The sequence below is a fragment of the Myotis lucifugus genome, unplaced genomic scaffold (assembly GCF_000147115.1).
Source record: "Myotis lucifugus unplaced genomic scaffold, Myoluc2.0 scaffold_68, whole genome shotgun sequence".
Lineage (NCBI taxonomy): Eukaryota > Metazoa > Chordata > Mammalia > Chiroptera > Vespertilionidae > Myotis > Myotis lucifugus.
Window position 1 is genome coordinate 1,613,490 of NW_005871116.1, and position 20,515 is coordinate 1,634,004.

The window sequence follows — 20,515 nt, forward strand, 5'->3', positions numbered from 1 at the left end:
AGATCTGACACTAGGGCAAAAATTTTCTCACTTAACACATAAATAACGTGTTCCAGTGTGTGTGAGAGGACATAGCCACAATCCCCACAGAAAGACCTCAGTTCTACACTTCTCCAACCTGGCGAAGAAATATCTCACTCCATGTTGGCTACCCAGACCACCGAGCATGCCTCCGTGGGAAAAAAAGGGGGGCGGAGGCAATGGGGACTGCTATTTCAATCGGCAGAGAAAGCTAGTTGTCCACCACATTTTGAGCTCTCCTGATTTAGATAGTTTTTCACTGGTAATAAGGCTTCCTGCCTGGAATTATCCTTCCCTGCCTCCTTTGCTCTCAGATGTAAACATGTGACTAGTTATCATCCAAGCAGAAGTGATGGGTGTCACTTTCAGACCAAAGGATATCATCAATCACAAAGCCCTAGAGATAGCAGAACCACAGAATGAAGCAATCTGCCACCCGGAATCACTTCATGGGGGACGATGAACAGCAGATGCATGACGCTATCTCATGAGTGAAAAATAAATGCAATGTTGTTTTGTTCAATATCATTTCATCATAACATTGATGAGACGCTGTGGGAACTTAAATTTTGTTTCTATCAATTAGCCTGTGGTAGAATCGGTTTCATTATGTCATTTCAGTTTAAGTCACAGAACCGAACATTAAGTGGGGACTTACTATATTGTGTTTGAGCTTTTATAAATGTGAGGGCTTATTTGTTACATCAGGTGGCATTACCCTAACATACCACGTGTACATTCTGTTGCACTGCTTACAGTATCAGGGAATAAATGGCTAAAAGCCACCCAGTACTGAGTGCTACACTGTCATTCTCTCATATCCTCTAGCCCAGGTGAGGTTCCGTGACCTGGTCTCAACAAACATGAGAATTGGATTCTCCAGGGTAGATTAATGACTTGGCATTTCAGTTTTAGCATCAGTGCTCTGAGCTTGCTCAACAGAGGTCTCTCTTAAGTTAGAGACCAACTCTCGGTGGGCTGACACAGATCTTTGAGTCCAGAAGATCCGCAGGACTCAGTCCTGGACTAGGAGAAATGTTCTGATGCCACCACACAAGGCCTCTCGGAAGTGCTATTGCTCTCCTAACCATACCTGGGAGGCACAAACGTTGTATTTGATGCTTCCTTTATACTTCTATGACTTTAAAGACAAGGAGAGGATGGCCCAGCTGTCAAAAATCATAAATTATGATGGCCAACCAAAGGTAGGCAAATAATAAGCTAAATGCACTGCAAATGTACAAGCTGGTATATCTCTACCCTTGCTACTCAACGTGTTATTTGAAGACCAGAGGCATCAACATACCGGGAGCTTGTTAGAAAGACTGAAGTTCTGACCCTACCCTCCCTCCCCCGCGCCCCGCCCCCCAGACTTCAGAATCAGAATTAGCATTTTAACATGATCCCTGTGATCTGCATGCTCCTTAAAGTGTGAGAAGCTTGGCTTTTTCCTTCCATCTCCTCTCTCACCCTCAGCTCTACATTTTTTCCAAGAAAAAGGGCCTGTGGGTATGTGTGTAATCAACTTACAGACTTTCTTGTATCCTGAGAAGCAGTTATGAGGAAGAGAAATGGGTCTGAAAACCCGGCATCAGCTGGCCCGTGGAGGAAACCTAGAATGGGTTTAAAAGACTAAAAATAGTGTCAAAGTCCTGGTCTCCCCTGCAGCTCCAGAAAGCCTTCCGGGTTCCAGTAGGCACTTCCCTTTCCCCGTGCCTTCTCCTTCATCCTCACGGCCTGATCCAGCAGGTGTGCCCATTCCCAGAGAGGAAGCTGGGCTCCCTCACCTTCCTTTCCCACCTGATGCACTTATGTCCCCAGTTCATGGACGTGTGGGAATTTTCTGAGTTTATAGCCCTGTTTTAAAATATTAAAATAGCCCCAAAGTCATTAAGTTTTAGAGGAAAACCAACTTTATTCATAAAGTATTCACCAAGAGAAACATTAAAGCAAGCTCAGGAAATTTTACAGTGAGACGTCCCTCCAATCCTTTCATTATCATCTCCTGCTATGGACTCCAAAGACAGTAAACCAGGTGAAGGTGTGGGGAGCAGCTATGGTTACACCTGTGAGAGGAAGAGCTATAACAAGAAGCGCATTAGTTCCCTAAGAACTACCTCCCAGCCCCACTACAAATGGTCATCTTCTTTCCTTCCTTCCTTTCTTCCTTCCTTTCTCCCTTCCTTCATTTCTTTCTTCCTTCCTTCTTCCGGTTCTTCCTTCTTTATTATTTAAAAACATATAAATATATCCTCAGGCATTTAAGGAAATGAACCTGTCCAGGTAATTAAGTAAGATAACTGGAGATCTATTGCTTTTACAATTCCAGGTCGTTCAGAAACTTTAGTTCACACCTTATTAAAATCTAGAGCATTGGACTTCTTTCAAGCTCATCCCACTCTCCAAGAGTCCCTGATTTCCAAAGGAATTAACAGACAGAAGTCATAATCTCCAGGATTTTCTCATCATTAAAATGAAATAGGCGTCGGTGTCAATAGAAGCACTAACACCAGCATAATAGTTCAAAAAGTCTTCTTTTGAAACCTGAGGGGGGTAAAAGGCAAGGGAAAAAGAAGGGAATGGCGTCAAAATATGGGAATCACAGTAGAGCATTTTACATTCTTCCTGAACTATTTCCTGTTGGGCTTGATTCGCCCCTGGCAGGTAAGCTGGGTCAGGTGAGTGGGGGCTGGCTTGCCTTGCCCTCTATCCCCTCTAAGCGGGCTCTCGGAGGCGGGGCATCTGCAGGAGCCACCAAAGACCCACCTGCCCACTGGCCAGCTGCAGCTCCCCCAGGGCCCTCCCATGTTTGCATTCAGATAAAAATTACTATAATGAAAAGGTGAGCTCCTCAGGCACACTTTCGGCCACTCAAAGCCACTGCGTGGCTGGTGGCTGATGGCTGACATCTTGGAGAGAGCAGACATGGAACATTCCCATCTTCGCAGGAGGCCCCGCAGGGCAGCCCTGCTCTGGAGCATACTTCCTGTGAGCATACTGGTGCCTATTATTAATACTGTAGGGTAGAGCAGTTACTAGCTAAGGGAACAGGTAGGGAAAGGAAGGGAGTCTAGACCACACACCTCGGCAGGGACAGAACAAGAGAATGGGACACGTCCCAGGGTCCTTGGGCACCGAGGAGTACATGACGTGGTGCCTGGCATCCAACTGCAGGGCACAGGGACTAGCCTGTGGGAGGTGCTAGAAGGCAAACTCCCCCAACTTCTCAATTAGCCAGGATAAGTGTGAGTGCTTCCTGGTGGTCCCCACGCCTCCTACAATGGGCAATGGAGTTAAGAGCAAAGACCCAAAGAGCAGGAGTCAGCCCTAGGCTCCATCTCTCTCTCCTTCACCTTAACCTCCCCTGTTGCTTAACACCAGCCCATAGAGTAATACTGTTCCCCACGGGCCTGGAAGGGTCAACTCTTCAAACTCTCGGTCTTGGCTGTCATCACAAGGGTTTTGTGGGTAATTACAGTTTGTTCTTTTAAGAGCATGAGAGAGTACAATTCGAACAGGACTTTATCATTTTCAGCGAAGAGCTTTTATCACCTGTGACTGAAAGGTCACACAAAGAACATTTTTAAATGGTCCGAAAGCACCATCGGGGAGGCAAACTTTCAAAGAAGTGTGACATGTAACATGCTAGCTGATAAGAAGAAATAGATTTGGAAACTTTAAGGGTGTTTCATACAAACCTACATGAACTTCCTTATTGCATGAGTAGCTAATGTTTCAAGATGTAAATTGAGGAAATTCTCTTAAATCAGAACTGTGTCAATGGTGAGGCACAGTTGAAACGGAAAACATGACAAGGTTGGCATATAAACTAAACCAGTGGTTCTCAACCTTCCTAATGCCGCGGCCCTTTAATACAGTTCCTCATGTTGTGGTGATCCCCAATTTCATTGTTACAAATTGAACATAATTAAAGCATAGTGGTAATCACAAAAACAATATGTAATTATATATGTGTTTTCCGATGGTCTTAGGCGACCCCTGTGAAAGGGTCATTCAACCCCCAAAGGGGTCGCGACCCACAGGTTGAGAACCGCTGAACTAAACTTAGTGGCTTAAAACTTCTCCATCTCTGGTTCCTAGAAATGATGTCCTAAATATTGCCATTAGAGATGAGTTCTTGTTTTCAATGCATGGGTAGCTTACCACTGGGAGCTTTGTATAGCTGTTTAAAGAAAACATTTTTAAATTTATATGACAGATATCTTGGAAATTCTGCTTTATCATGGTTTTTTTCAGCATAATTGCTATTCAATTTCTATTTTCAAATACTACCAAGAGCTGGGCGAGAGTGACTCAGCTGGTTGAGCATCGTCTGTGCACTGAAAGGTTGCCAGTTCGATTCCCGATCAGGGCACATACCTGGGTTGCGGGGTTGATCCCTGGTCAGGGCGCATACAGAAGGCAATTGATGTTTCTCTCCCACATAGATCTCTCTCTCTTTCTAAGCAGGTACTCGGATGAAGGTTAAAAAAAAAATACTATCAAGATAAGATTTACATGTAGGAACGCCTCTCTATCTAGAAAGTAACTCGTGTTACAGTTATGCAAATAAAGCACTGTTGACTAAGAAGTGGCCTGGGACTGTTTTAAAGGGCATGTGGGAAATTTTTATGAACAGCATACTAATTACATGTATATGCAACTAAATATCTCCAGGTATCTGTGGAGCACATATGAATGTAATTAAGTATGGCCCATATAATTCTTTTCAAATTACTGAAAATGCCCCCCCCTTTTTTAGTATAGATGAAACAAAAGTAAATTTTCACTCAGACTCTATCTAAATGAGCTCAATTAGTGGAGCCTGAATTAATGGTAATTTACTATGCTCGCTTTGTAGCTTCAAAGACAAGTAAATGGATGTTGAATGATATTGCTAAATGAGATTTTAGGCATGACTAAGTATGAAACTTGTGGGATGATGTTTGAATTCCCAGTTTCCTTGGAAATGAAAGGAATGACCTGGGTTTGCTAAGGTAATGCCCGACCTTGGGTAATGGCCTACGTTCCTATAGCACTTTATCCCACCAACCTGGAAACAGGCCGAGGCTCCCTCTAACCCTGGGAGAAGCAGCCACTCGGCCACCTGGCATCTTCTCTCCCTTGAGACCCCCATGCTGTCAAAGTCTCTCTCAGAGCACAGATTAGCATCAGTTCTGCAGGTGGCCTGAGCGTTTCTAGGAGACCAGCAACTCAGACCTTTCAAGTTCAAGATCAAGATGTTCCCAGAATCAACACCAGCCTCTGAGTGCCAAGCATAAAGGTCAGTAAAGAAAAAGTTACTCGAGTCTTGTAATGACAGGATCACCAACTAGATACTCAGATCTCGCGTCATTTCAGGGGCTTCAGCTCTGGGTCCTCATGAACTGACTACAGAGCTAGCGCAGGAGGAAACAGGAGATGAACGATAGTTCCATGGGCAGCGTCATGTAACGCTGGGTGGGACCCTTTGCACATTTGAGCTGCTTGCCCCTGGTCCAATGCTGGAAGCAAGACCAGCAGCTGGAAGTCCCTGGTGCTCACAAGAACTTTGGCGAAACAGAAATTACTCTTAATACTCCATAGAAATAATAAGTAAATACATTCCATTTGGGATTCGTGGGGAGAAGAATCTAGAACAAAAGAAATAGTTGATCACATGTTGAGATGGCCTTTCCCCATGCAGTATACCTTTCTGGTGGTTGCAAGTTCCTTTGTGGAAGCCTCGGCTCCTGGCCGGCTGGCTGCTCATGTTTGCAGGGGCTTCCCTCCCGAAGAACACCTTCCACTCTGCACTGGCTTTGGCAGAGCAGGTGTGAGAACGAGACAAGCAGCCATGCTATTCTCAGAGAGGAAGAGCTGTTTCACCACAGCCTCTCACCGCACCCTGAGAGGGCAGAAAGGCCGCCGCTCACACAGGCTTCTCAAACCCCCATCAATCATCTGCTTAGGTTTCTCTTAACAGATTCCACCCGGCATCTGTTTTAGAACCCTTACTTTTAGGGGATTCGTTTCGTGGGGGCATTTTAATCACAATAAAAGAACTAGCTCTCTCCAGCAACGTTGTGCAGTTTTCATATAAGCAACTTGGACAAGCAAAACTGTGCTTAGAGAGATTGGCTTTCAAAAGGATCAATTACACATAAATAACATTATTCGCAATCTATCAGATCCTTGGCGCCTTTGTTTTTCCTGGAGCCAGAAACATTTCTAAAATTTGAAACGCTGTTGCCTCTTTCAACAAGGTCTTAATTTAAAAGAACAGCCCGTAATTTCCAGGAAAGCAAGTGTGATGACTAATCTTGAAAACTGGAATGTGTGAGGTTTTTCATTCTAAGCCCAAAAGAGATAAGCGTAAATCCAGAAAGGTATACTACTCAGAGGGTGTTAGTAGAATTTCGTGAAGGGGGAGGAGAGAAGGCACCCACACACCGTCCAAGAACACATTGGTTACATTAATCTCTCCACCTGATTAAACATCAGCAGAATGGACGTCATCCCTAGGTAGCCTGATGCGGGTTGAATCATTACCCACTGTTCTTGTGGCTCAGTGAAGCGTCCGCATTGGCCAAGAGAAGTGAAGGGCCAACTGTCTGCCTCCAAGAATAGAGGGGGCTTTCCTTGCCTCGTCTTGATAGATTTTCTACCTTCAGCAAATGTCCTACCTCGTTCCTCAACACTCTGCCATGTGAAGGCCCCCGCAGTCCTGGCTGCTGACGCTGAATGAGACTCAGAGAGGGGAGTTTCAGTAGCCATGCTTTCCGCCTCTCTGATCGCTTAACAACCATGGGCTGTGAGTTGGGTTTGAAAGCCAGTAGTTTTGTTTGCATTTATTCTAACTCAGTGATGGCGAACCTTTTGAGCTCGGCGTGTCAGCATTTTGAAAAATCCTAACTTAACTCTAGTGCCGTGTCACATATCGAAATTTTTTGATATTTGCAACCATAGTAAAACAAAGATTTATATATATTTTTAAATATATTTTTATTGATTTCCGAGAGGAAGGGAAAGGAAGAGAGAGATAGAAACATCAATGATGAGAGGGAATCACTGATTGGCTGTCTCCTGCACTCCCCCCACTGGGGACGGAGCTCGAAACCCAGGCATGTGCCCTGACCGGAATCGAACCCGGGACCCTTGAGTCCAGAGGCCAATGCTCTATCCACTGAGCCAAACCAGCTGGGGCAATATTTATATTTTTGATATTTATTTTATATACTTAAATGCCATTTAACAAAGAAAAATCAACCAAAAAAATGAGTTCATGTGTCACCTCCGACACGCATGTCATAGGTTCGCCATCACTGTTCTAGCTCATTGCTCTACTGCCAAGGATAGAACCTGGCACATAGCAGAGGATCAAGAAATACTTTCTGATGGGATGTATTTTCAACCTAAAACCATGATGTGTGCAAAGTCAATCTGCAGCCTACGTAGAGGGGCCCAACCCAACATGACCCCCACACATGCCATCAAGTCACAAAGAACAACACACCGTCCTCCAAAGTGCTACCAGGGTCTGGGAAGAAATCCTATCCAGGTTTGAATGTCTGTGTTAAGACCAGCCCCTCGGACTGGCTGGAAGAATTCTGCCTCAGTCTACAACTCATCCCAGTGGGTCTTAGATTTCCCATTTGCTTTATGAATGGAATTCCAGCGGATGTGAACCAGTGGCTGAGTCAGGGCCCCCTCCATTCTTCCCTAGGTTTGCCTTTGGGGGAGTTAGAACCCAGATTCAGCATGTTATTAGTGGCTTGTTCGGACCAAACCTGACTCTCAGAATTTTTACATACATTTGTTAAAGCTGCTAATTTCATCCTCTTTTCTTCTTTGTTTAATTCCTATTTGGGGCCCAGGCCCAAGAGGTAAGGTCTTCAAAAGGGTTGCTTAGGAAACTTTCTTGTGTTGTATCTTCTGACCCAAGTGCTTACGTTTTAAATTGATAATGGGGTGATGTTTAAATTGTGTAAATTGTGTAAGTTAAATAAACCAAAAATAGATCCAAAAGTATTAACAAATGATTTTTAATGGCCTTTCTCTGTTCCTCCCACTGGGATGAGACGCAGAATAGGAGAGGCGTGATCCTTGCCTGTGATCTTGCTTACGGAGGGCGAGAGGCCGTTGGTGAATCCTTGCTCGTGGGCTCAGACCAAATCTGCTAGAGGGGCGGTGACTGAATGTGACCAAATGCACTGTGAGGCACGGGTTATCTAAGATCTGAGAGCTCTGCCCTGGGCCCCAATTAGACAGGAAGCACAGTGCAACGGGGGAAGACGAAGCTGATAGCTGCAGCCCAGTCCTCGTTCAGAATCACATGCTAACTCTACGGCCCAGTTAAGCGGAGCCATGAGTCATACCCAGAATCAAAGACACAAATCTATCTAGAGCAGTAGGCTTGAAATCCACCGTGTCCAGGAAACTGGGGACCTGGCTGTAGCCACAATCTGCATAGTGCAGGCTCCATAGAACATGGGTATCTCTTCTACACATTTCTTCGTCATCTCTTCCGGATTTCTACATCATTTCTATATCCTCCCTCATGACACTTGGCATCTTCTGACCTGCCAGCCTCGATAGAAGCGTGGATAATCAATCCAATGGAAACCCAGACTTGTGTAATTAATTCCAGGGAAAGAGGAATTGTAGAGAAGTTAAATTACAGTAAACTACTTAATATCTTTGTTTCTGCCCTAGAACATGCTGTTGGCATGGGAGAAACAGTGGGATGAACTTGAACTCAACTATAATCCTAGTTTTGAGCTGATGTTTAATCACTTGGGGCCATGAGGCTGTACCCAAGGCCCTGGTCCCCAGTTCATACATTTAGAGCTTCCAGGCAGTTCTTATCCTCAACAAAAATGTCCCTCTTGCAGCCTGTGATGAGGGTGAGAGTTTAGCTTCTCAACAACAAACAAAGTCATTGAAGGTGTCTCCCTTAATACCTGCTATAATTCACCTCTGAAAACATCTACTTCTACCATTTTTAGGTCAATGTATATCCTGACCTCAACTTCCAAGTCTGAGAAATAAAAAGTAAACAAGTGAACTGATACAAAGCATGGCAGTTATGTTCAGACCCTCAATCCAGAGTCACTTAAAGATATAAGATCTTAAAAAATACCATTGTCCCGATCCATGTCCCGAAACCAGGGAAAGAGGAGCGAGAAGGGGGGCGTGTCCCCAAGGAAAAAGATAGACTGGTCATTACGCTCAGCACCGTAGCCAGAGGGCTGGCGAGTGCTTATCTCTGGCCCAGACACAGAACACAGCGGGAGGGCTGTAGCTCAGCAACTACTTCCCAGGGGCTGAGGCTGCCTGTGTGCAGAGGACTTCCCCAGGGAGCTGCTGGCACATGAACGACAGGCATGGAGCCGGGAGGAGAATGCTTTGAGCCACGAAGCGTCAGGAGGGACAGTCTGCTTTGGAGCATGGCTGTGACCTTAGTCTGTGTCACACCGACCTCCCTGTGCTGGTGGGAAAGTCAACGCTGTTGGCCAACAGCAAGGAGAGGAGGGAGGAACAGTCCTCCAGGCGAAGGCTCCCTGACACGGTCTGCGTGCTCACAGGATGACACGCCCCCACCGCGGAGAGCACAGCCCAGCCTCAAACTTCAACCACAGAAGCACTGAGAACAGTCCTGGCCCCGCTGCTCAGGGAAACGGCCCCCCGCCTCACACCAGCCTCTACAATGACCCCAAAATGTCATTTTAAATCCACTCCCCTAACCGAGGCTTCCCTAAACTGTGGTCAGAGAAAAGCAAGATTTGGTTATAGAACTGAGGGCAAAGCATGGTCTCCTTCTGGTCCCCTAATTGGGACTGAAGCACTTAAACATGGACAGTCACAAAAACAGGAATCCTCCACCTAGAAATGAACCGTCTAAAAAGAGGTGAAGATAGGCTGTGGGTGCCTGGGTGGGGTTATAGTTAAAATATTCCCATTTTTATCACTGGCCAAGGAAGACACCTCATGTTGATCGGTGTCATACCAACCATATCAGCCTGGCTCTAGGAGCTTTTCAGGTTTGATTTCAACTCATTTCTCCTTTAGAGCTAAGGGAACAAGCTCAGAGAAGTTAAATTACAGTTAACTACTTAATATCTTTGTTTCTGCCCTAGAACACGCTGTTGGCATGGGAGAAACAGTGGGATGAACTTGAACTCAACTATAATCCTAGTTTTGAGCTGATGTTTAATCACTTGGAGCCATGAGGCTGTACCCAAAGCCCTGGTCCCCAGTTCATACATTTAGAGCTTCCAGGCGGTTCTCATCATGATGATGAAATACACATCGGTGTCGATGGACGCGCTCACCCCTGCATAGTAGTTCATAAACTCCTCGGGGGTCACCTGCAGGGGAGAGTTAGAAACAGAAACGAAACTTTGCTTCTGGCCGGTTCAGCGGGGCCCGTCTCCAGGACCTGCCAATAAAAAGGATCTTCCAATCGAGGGAGCTGAGGAGTGGGTCTAAGACGCTAAGAACAAAGTGAAGTGAAGGGCGGTGTGGGAGGCACGGGGGAGAGAGGAAGAAAGGCTTGCAAATGTTCAGATCCGTGGCCTGAGTGGAAAGCGAGATCCGGTTCTCTCTTTCTGTGTGAGCAGAAGCCCGTCTGTTCAGATAAGTGAGCCTGAAACTCAGAATAAGAATCAAGAGTGTTTAACTGCAGTTGATACTTTCTCTCTGTGACACACCAAAACAACCCCTCAGGCCCTTGTTTCAGAGCGAGTGATGTTTTACCTTTCAAAACGTGGAGTTCTGTCCTGTGGGTAAAGAAACCATTTTGAGTTAACCATGGTTAGAAAATTCACAAAATATGTTCGGGTTATCTACATACACTCTGTAACATCCTTACAGTATTTAAAATTATGAGAAAAAATTTCTATAGGAGATAGACTCATAGTCCCTCAAAGGCCAATGTCATCCTTACAGAGTTTCAAAAATACTTATAATGAATATAACATTATGCACACATGGACACTTCAAAACCTCAATATTTAAAAAATAAGAAGTGAAAGTCTTCCCCCAGTCAGGGTGGGGTTGAGGGGGAGAGTCGGGTGAGGACGGACGGCTTCACACATTATTTGGTGGCTTCTGTACCTCCACCCAAAGGGCTTCTGGCACCAGGCTGCCCGAGAGTGGAGGGTCGGGTGTGGCTGCAAGACCTATGACATCATTCCGTGACTGCGGCAAACCCCAGTGACCTCATGCTACGTGACAGCTGAGCCTAAGTTATTAGAAGCTCACCAAGTTGAACATCAGTCTTGGCTAAGGAGTGCACTAACTTTCTTGTCTGATTCTAAATTCTTATTAGGATACCAACTATATTTTTTAAGCATAACTGAGAAGACTGGCTTCGAGGACAGCTATAACTTCACCATAAGAAGTCTTCGTGTGGAAAACAACTCAATTTGAAAACGATGAATTAGGGGCTAATTGTTCTCTTTATAAAAGAATTTACCCTGGAGTTCCTTGACCTCGGCAGGTCCTTGTGTGTTTAAAATAGGATTCAACGCACAAAAGTTTAAATCACACCTCACTTTTCGGACACATTTTCATCCTGTCTTGTCAATCCCTGCAGAGCCCTTAACACGATGCCCCGTAGATAACAAGTGCTCAAGAAATGGCGCCCTGACCCATAATTATGCCAAATGAGATTAGTGTGTAATTAAACACAGTCAGTAATTAAACACAGGCACTTCTGAATCTTTTAGAGGCAAGAATCTCAAACATGAGTGTGAATAAGAGTTATCCGGGGCACTTATCACAACTGTCAATCCTTGCTTGAGTTCCACCACCACCACCCCCCCCACAAAAAAAATCAGATTCTGTCGTTTTGCCACGCAGCCAGCAATTTGCATCATTAATTTAAAAAAAATTAAATAAAAAGAAATGACCATGCACAATCAGAATGGAGTAGCAACACAGAGTCTGTGACAGTCAGGTGACAGTGAGTGCTGGAACTGCTACAAACCCCAGTGACCTTTCTGAGCTTACCATGCACGCTATGGCAAATGTCAAAAGGGAGAGGGGTGGGAACTCGAATCAGCTGAATCACAACAACTGGCTGCGCTGACTGGGTTAGAGCCCAGGGCAGCGAGGTTTCCCGTGGCAACGAGGAGGAACCACCTGTAGAAGGGAGGCGAGCACCCCCGGATCCAGGTGGCGTTGGGCTAATTTGGGGAAATGGCAGTTGACTATTTTTCCACAGATCAAAGAGCAGCAATATTAGAAGAAAACAAAGAGCTCTGCTATCTCTGTCCCCAAGCATTTGCTCTATGGAATCTGGGACACGCCCACCCCTTGCCCCCTTGTTTTAATCTCCCCCTGCGATCCCCTGGGTCTAACGTGGAGGACACGTCTCTGTCCCCGGCAGGAAGATGCCAGTAGAAAGACAAGAACGTGCTCACTCCTATCCCGCTCACCCCTGCTAACTGGCCTCCCCAGGAGGCTCGGTGGAAAAGGTTGGGGAAAGTCCCTTCGAAGGGGAGGCTAGATTCCCCTTCCTATCACCGCCATCTCTTCTTCCCGCCACTGTCCCACTAATCCTTCTTGTGTGGCACAGGGGTTGGGGTGGCCTCCCCAGGGGTCTGCCCCGCTGACTATCAACCCAGGAGAGAATGCCCTTCCCCCATCACCATGGCCTTCCAGACACCTAAGAGCAGAGCTGGTTCTGGGTCCCAAAGTCCATTGATGGTTGTGGATAAGACTCAGGGCATTTTGGTCTCAGTCTAAACATAATTATAAAGATATAATTCCTGCCCAGCCAGTGTTGCTCAGCGGTTGAGCATCGACCCAAGAACCAGGAGGTCAGGGTTTGATTCCTGGTCAGGGCACATGCCTAAGTGCCCCAGAAGGGGGTGTGCAGGAGGCAGCCCATGGATGCTATTCCTCTCTCATCGATGTCTCTGTCTCTCTCTCTCCCTCTCCCTTCCTCTCTCTCTACAAATCAATTTAAAAATTTAAAAAAAAGAAAAGCTATAAGTGCTGAACCTACCAAGCTATGCATTTGTAACTTGAAAACAAGAGTTAATGGAGAGGGGGTGGTTGCTTTTTTTTTGTCTCTCTTCTCTTCTCTTCTCTTCTCTTCTCTTCTCTTCTCTCTCTCTCTCTCTCTCTCTCTCTCTCTCTCTCATTTTTATTGAATGCATTAGGGCAATGTTTGTTAATAATATCTGTATATTGTATTGTGTGTTCACCAACTCAAGTCAAATCTCCTTCCATCACCATTTATCAGCCCTTTACCCTCATCTACATCCCCCCACCCCTCTTTCCCTCTGGTACTCATATTGTTGTCTGTGTCTATGAGTTTTATTTTTGTTTGTTGTTGTTTTTTGGCTTAATTCCTTCACCTTTTTCACCCATTCTCCTCACCCTCCTTCCCCCTGACAGCTGTCAGTCTGTTCTCTGTATCTATGAGTCTGTTTCCATTTTGTTTGTTAGTGTTTTTGTTAATTAGATTCCACATATGAGTGAAATCATATGCACTTATCCTTCTCTGACGGGCTTATTTCACTTAGCTTGAAGTTTACTGTGCTTTAGAAATGCAAGTTAATTACAAAGTCTACTAAAGATGAAATCAGAACAAATTCTGGCATTCCTTTCACTAAAGCTTCCCTTAAATGCCATTTCCGCAGAGCGAAGTGCGATGACAAATGAGAATGTGTGTAAAACACAGCAGTGTCCTGAAAAGCCCTGTGAAAAGCCCAAAATATTGAATTATGGTCTCATTAAATATGTTTTATAGTCTAATTTCTTGGAAAGTGTCTAGCTGTGTGTAGTACATATGGTAACATGAAATGGAATGTTTAATCCAAATACCCCATTCTCCAGGTGATGGGTAACTAGCTGTGAGCAGATCCCCTACTGATATATGTACACACACACACACACACACACACACTTCTTACTGCTGTAGTCTTCAACTTTCTAGGTAGTCACTAAGGATATGTTTTACTTCTATTTATAGCATCTGTAACATAAGTATTTTTAAGGCTTTGGGCCTACTTCCTGTATATTTACAATTACAAATTGGACAGAAGAAATTCCACTTGGATTACGCACTTACTTACCAATCCGTCTTTGTCATAGGGGGAATCAAAGTTATCCAGAAATTTCCGGAACACTTGTTCCTCAGACCAGTCTCCGTTCTGGTACTTGGGATGGTGTTTCACGTTGTACACCCCCCGGAGGTCTTCAATGGTTATGACACCGTCTCCAGTCTTGTCTAACTTGCGGAACGCCTGCATAATCACCTCTCTTCTGGCTCTGGACATTGGGGGCTGGGTAAATAGAAAAGGCACACACAGACACACACAACCAGATGAGCTCTTTTGTACCCCACGTGATAAACTACCTATTCCTCCCCATGATGTGTAATTAGAGGAATTAATTAGCTGTGTGCCATGACATGGTTTGTACATGACCACCCCCCAGGTCCCTAAGTCTGCTCTGCCTCTCCCGCCCATCACCTTCACAGAGAACTCCCCGCTTCTGAAAACAAAACCTCATGATCGCCAACCCAGACCACGTGAAAGTCACACTCGCCAGACCCACTGGCCCCTGGGCCACTTACTCTCAAGGTGAGCAGAAACTCGTTGAAGTCTATTGTTCCATTTCCATCTTTATCGAACCTCCGGAACAGCTCCTCTGCCTCCTCCTTTTCCATGACCACCGCGTAGTCATTTAACCCTTTCACGAATTCTTTGAAATCAAGAGTTCGGTTATTATTGTCATCCATGATTCGAAACACTCTGAAGAAAATACACACACACAATTTTTTCAAACGTCACAGAGCACAAGACTTAAAAAGAAAACCACTCCCAGGGCTTTTCAAGGTGAAATACAGAAGTCTTCGGTTCTTCCCCGTGCCCTCCTCCTGACCCTGGCCAGCCTCTTCCCAGCATTTCATAAAAGCAAAAAAAAAAAAAAAATGTACTTTGGGGGGAAATGTACTGTGTAATTCCAAGTAAATGACATTCTGGCAAAACTATAAAAACAGTCAAAAGATGGGGCAGGCAACAAAATGGGTGAAGCATGGGGGATTTCGCAATGAAACCGCTCTGTATGGCATACAGCGGTGGATACATGACATTACGCATTTGCTAAAGCCCATGAAAATGCACAGTACAAAGAGTAATCAGCCCTAACCGTTTGGCTCAGTGGATAGAACGTCGGCCTGGGGACTGAAGGATCCCAGGTTCGATTCCGGTCAAGGGCACATCCCCAGTAGGGAGTGTGCAGGAGGCAGCTGATCGATGTTTCTCTCTCATCGATGTTTCTGACTCTCTATCCCTCTCCCTTCCTCTCTGTAAAAAAAATCAATAAAATATATTTTAAAAAAGAGTAATCAGTAATGTATATGGCTTTTTAAAAAATACTTAGGAGGCCAGGGGACCCCAGACGGTGACCAGTGAATCTGACTGCACTATAAAGGTTTGAGACAAGCTCACTGAAGGACGGGTAGGAGAAGAGGCTGACTTAACCAACTTTGGAACTGAATCGAGTCGGTAAGACTACAGGGGCAAGGAGCTGCACACAGCACTCTCCTCTGCTGATAAAGGCACTTCCCATGGAGATGAGCTAATGGCTGGGCCTGCTGTTCGGGTGTATTGGAATTGAACAATTAAGTAAATGGATGGCAGGTGGGGGGGCCAGGTTTCTCACTGTGGGAAAGGGCATGAATTGATAAGCTAGGGGAGGAGGCCAGAATGACCTGATTCACCTGGTAATAGGTTAGAGTTGGAGACATCCGTATGAGCTCCAGTTCAGTTTGACATAAGCACCGATGATTACATATAACAACATTTATAGAAATATAGATAAATAGATTAATATACACACTTGTATTTCCTTGTTCTGTCAGCTCAGAGGACCTAGAAGTGACACACCAGCAACAAGAAGCACCTCTGGAGCCTAGAGCTTGGTGTCTAATACAAGTCTCAAATAACCGGAAGTGGGCTTCTTAGAGAACTTGCTGATTCAAAGACGGGGGCAGAAAATACGTGAGATGAGCTTCAGTATCTCATACCCGAAAGTAAGAAAGTGCCCCAAACAAACACACAAAACCCTACATAGATGGGGATACATCAATGGGGCCCAGAGCCAACAGAAAGAACTCCTAAGATAAAACTAGAATAATCTGAGCAATAAATTAAAGTAGTGTTGGGTTGTAACCTAAAGTATGAAATAAATACCCATGAGTCCATATTGGTGTAAGTAAATGGTTGAATAAATAAATGTGGGGGAAGAGACAGCTTGCTCTTAAGGAAGAATTCCAAATAGATTCTGTTCACGCTCTGCCCTCCAGGAGGAAAAGCATAGTCCCCTCTGCCTACATTTTAGGGGCTTCACATAGAGACTTCCTTCCAAAGAACGCCATAGGCAGAGGGAGGGGGAGCCAGACAGACACTGTCTCAGGCAGGTGATCAAGGTCAACACCAATAGTGAGAAATCAGGTTGACACCATGCATCCTTGATAGGATGCTTGAGTTGAGGAAAGATTCAGGGAGGGGCAAGACCAGTAAAGGGGAGGGGGCAGAGGGCACAGCCCAGCAAAAGGCCAAGGACGAGATAGTGCCTGTTCACAGTAGACTGGCTCTCAGTGGAGGGGCTGGTAGGGTGTGGGGTGGAGACGGCAGTGGCAGCAGGAGGGACTGGGCTGGATGGCCCAGGAGAGGAAGAGGGGGTGGTGGTCCTGAGGGGTCTGTGCCAAGGACAATGAGGTGGACCCAGGATGAAAGATGCCAAGGTTGAAGTGATATGACATGGAAGGGAAGTGGGCGGGGCTTCCCATTGGAATGTGACAGCCCGGCCACCGGGTCCCTATGCCCACAGACCTGGGCTTAGGTGAGAAAGTGGGACTGTTGAAAATGACACTCCGAGTGCTCAGCACCTGTGGGAAGTGAAGCCTCCCACAGCCTCCAGGTGTGGATCCCTGTTTAGTGACTCTCGGCCTCCTAAATCCAAACTCCTCATCAGCCCTGGAGGAGCCTGGTTCCCATGGGAGTTCCCATGAGTCACCTGTGAGTCCCCGGATGTGCACAATGCCCAGGGCAGGCACCAATCTGAGGTGCTTACAATCCTTCCCGTGGGGCTTCCCAGTCCCAGGGACTCCTCGCTCTATCAGAGGGCCCAGACCAGGCCCTACAGAGCTGGGGCCCCCTTGGCGCTGAGCTGTTAACCATCCCACGGGCGATTCAGGGCCCGGGCAAGTGAGCGAGACAGGACCGCCTGAGAGCGAAACCACATTCTACAGCCCTGTCTCAGTCACTGCCCTCCCCGCTCCTCCAAGCCCCTGTGGTCGCAGCTTCTGGAGCCTCTCCCTGTGCCGCACTTTCTCAGAGCAGACATGGGCCCTGCCGAGTCTGGGACTAAGAACCAAACATGGTCCAGGGGATCGATTCTCCCACCCTCGGCATTGACGATGCAGGAACGGAGAGCCCAGGAAGAAGAGGCTTGCTCAAGGCCACACCGGTGTCCGCCCCACGTGGCGTGTCCTGCCTTTCTCCTCCATGTCCCCGCCACCGGGCCCGGGTCCTACCTGCCAAGTCCTTTGATGCCCGCGGAGCCCCGGGCCAGGCACTGCAGCCGGAGCCGCTCAATGGGGTCGGTGGCCGTGGTGAGCTTTTTCTTGGCCTGGATCGCCATCTCTCGGTCGTGGCGCGCTGTCCCCGCCATCTGAGAGGGAAGCCACAGCCCATCAGCAGAGCGTGGGCCTTGTCACCTGCCTCTGGTTGGACATTTATCTCACTCACTTCCCAAGGACACCCCCAAACCTCCCAGATTTCCCAGGCTTAGGTGTGCCTGTCACCTTCTTACTTACTTCTCTGGTCCTGAGGAATCTGATTTCTCCAACCTGGACAATAGCTTCAAACATGCGGCCATTCCTCCATGTTTTCACCTTTCTGAGCTCCCTGACCCCCCCACCCCCCACCCCTCCGCCGGCCCCGCCATCACATGCAGCCCTTTTCTCTCAACTCTTTTTGAGCCAACCTTCTATGCTGTATGCTTTTTTGTTGTTGTTGTTGTTAATCCTCACCCAAGGATATTTTCCCATTTAGTTTTAGAGAGAGTGGAAGGGAGGGGGAGAGACAGAGAGAGAAACATTGAGGTGAGAGAGACACATCGATTGGTTGCCTCCCACAGGCGCCCTGACCAGGGCTGGGGATCCAGCCTGCAACCGAGGTACGTGCCCTTGACCAGAATTGAACCCAGGACCCTTCAGTCTGGGGGCCGATGCTCTATCCACCAAGCCAAACCGGCTACAGCTGTGCTTTATTCTTTTACTTAGAATTCTCCACTTTTCCTTTGAGTCCACATCTAATTTTCTCCTGTTTGGTCCAACCGTTCATTCTTGTTGCTTCTGCCTCCACTGAGATTCTCAGCACCGATTCCTCCAGCAACTAGTATGTCCTCCTTGATTAACAGGTTAGTGTCCATTTAACACCTGACTGGGTTCTCAGGACAGAAACAAGGTAAATAGACACCATCTCTCTCCGGACAAACAGATTTATCTTTTTTTCTCCTGTTTTGCTTGTTTTAAATATGCAGAAGTGGGAGGGAGGGTGGGGTCTCTGAGCGATGTACAGAGCCCTGCAGGTGGGCCTGGGTTCTGAGAACTTACACGATAGTGCAAACCCCAGGGCTGGGAGCCTGGAGACCCGGTTCTAGTTCTGAGTCGTGCACGAAGGGACCAGGCACCAGGCACCAGGCACCAGGGCAGGAGTCTGTCCCAAAACGTATCACCGAGATCACAGCACTGCACACAGCTTCCCTGACTGCAGAAAACCCTGTCTGAGCACCTGGGAGTCCGCGCGGTCACAACAGAGCCCACCCAGCCAGGCCCTGCCAGGCCCAAAGATGCTGACCATCCGATGCACGTGGCCGCAGCGCCCCCTGGTGCTGGCATCGTGTCTGCGCATCCCCGGGGCCAGGCGCTCTGTGGGTCCGTTCCTTCAACAAGTGTCTGCAAAGGCTCAGGGCGTGCAGTGCCCGGTGCTGGGCGGGAAAGGCAGTGAGGGACGGTGCCCAGGGCCTGCAGGAGGGGGGGGTGCCACCCACTACTGAGCTGCAACACGTGGGACCAGGGCGGCCACCCCGCTGGGAGTGGGGCTTTCTGAAGCCTCAGAGGAGGAGAGGTCCGCCTTCATCCTAAGAAAGGGGGCAGCTCTGGGCTGAGCTCCTGGGGCAGGAGGAAGGAGGGGCAATACATATTCCCGAGCGCAGGGGACAGTGATGAGAAAGTGGCAGGATGCAGGCGTGTTAGTGGGACTGAAAATTAGGGGGGTGGGAGGGGTCCTGGGAGAGAGAGTCGTGGAGATGGGGAGGGGATGTGGGGAGGGGATGTGGGAGGGGAAGTGGAAAAGGGAACTGGAGACGGGAGCCTGGAACACGGGGGTCAGGAGTTTGGGTTCCGTGCTGAGAGCAACAGGAGACCCAGGGGTTTCAGATGAGGGTTCAGTCTGCCCCGTAAAAGGGCCCTCGGGAAGCCTGTGGAGGACAGGACGGCGGGCTGGCCAGTCGGAGAGGAGAGGCCACGCTGGTGACAGTGGCGGGGGACAGTCGGGGGAGAGGTCCTGCACCAGGAAGGAGGCCTGGCAGCGTGGACAGAGAAGACGGAGCGCCCTGAGCAAGCCATCCGAGGGAGAGGGAGGGGGAGGGGGAGGGGAGGGACAGGGGGAGGGAGAGGGGAAAGGTCCAGGGGTGGCGTCCAGAGCTCTTGCTGGTGGTTCCCCACTCCCACCCCGCACCCCCACCCCGTGACCAGTGCAAAGGGCCATTCACAGAGCGATGCAATGCAGAGGCCTGGAGGCGGGGTGCACAGGCTGGTGGGGGCACCAGCAGCACAGCCCAAGCACCCTTTGTGGCATCGCACCAGGTCTCCTCCGTCCCGCGGTCCTGGGCACAGCTGCCTGCACCATCAGCGCTCGCCGCCTGGGTGTCCAGAAGCACTGTGGGTCGGACAGTGGAAATCTGACAGTTCGTGGAGGCTTGTCTTCGTGACTCAGCAGAGTCCATGGGAGTCCTCTTGCTGAATTCAGGGACAGGTTTAAACTGACTGGGAGAGGCGGGGACCACTCAAGCCCCAGGCTGCACTTTATTGGGTTGTCTTTGGTGCCTCCTAGTGGCAATGAACTGAATTACACATTCTAATCTCTGCCTCCCTGCCTCCCTCCACCCCCAAAGCTGGGTTGAGTCTACAGCCAACAACCTGCAACACAGAGGATGGTCTTAGGGCCAAAGAGGGCGCCCCCCAGGCATCCATAAAGAGAAAGCACCCCAAATCCTCTCTGATGCAAATCCAAAGGAAACCTCTCACTCCGCCTCTGAAGAACACTCCCACTTTGGTTTCTCTGACACTACAGCCCAGTTTTCCTCTCAGGAAAAGACAGGTGGTTGCATGAAGGGTGCTGAAGCAGGTGTGGTGAGTTCAAAGGGAGGGTTTGGTCTGGTGTAAAGGGCGGGGAGGGGCAGGGGGATCCAATTATAATCAGGA

The 20,515-nt window shown here is 47.9% G+C and overlaps 1 protein-coding gene across 1 annotated transcript in view; it reads right to left on the reverse strand.

Annotated features, from left to right (window-relative positions):
- Nucleotides 1-2,008: 2,008 nt before the first annotated feature.
- CAPSL (calcyphosine like) overlaps nt 2,009-20,515 on the reverse strand; it is a 23,255-nt gene continuing 4,748 nt past the window's right edge. The window contains exons 2-6 of the mRNA XM_006090109.3: nt 17,561-17,697; nt 14,594-14,771; nt 14,091-14,300; nt 10,267-10,370; nt 2,009-2,565 (exon numbers count right to left, since the gene is read on the reverse strand). Coding sequence (XP_006090171.1) covers nt 10,269-10,370; nt 14,091-14,300; nt 14,594-14,771; nt 17,561-17,697 — 627 coding nt within the window. The 3' untranslated portion in view covers nt 2,009-2,565; nt 10,267-10,268. The remainder of the gene's footprint in view (nt 2,566-10,266; nt 10,371-14,090; nt 14,301-14,593; nt 14,772-17,560; nt 17,698-20,515) is intronic.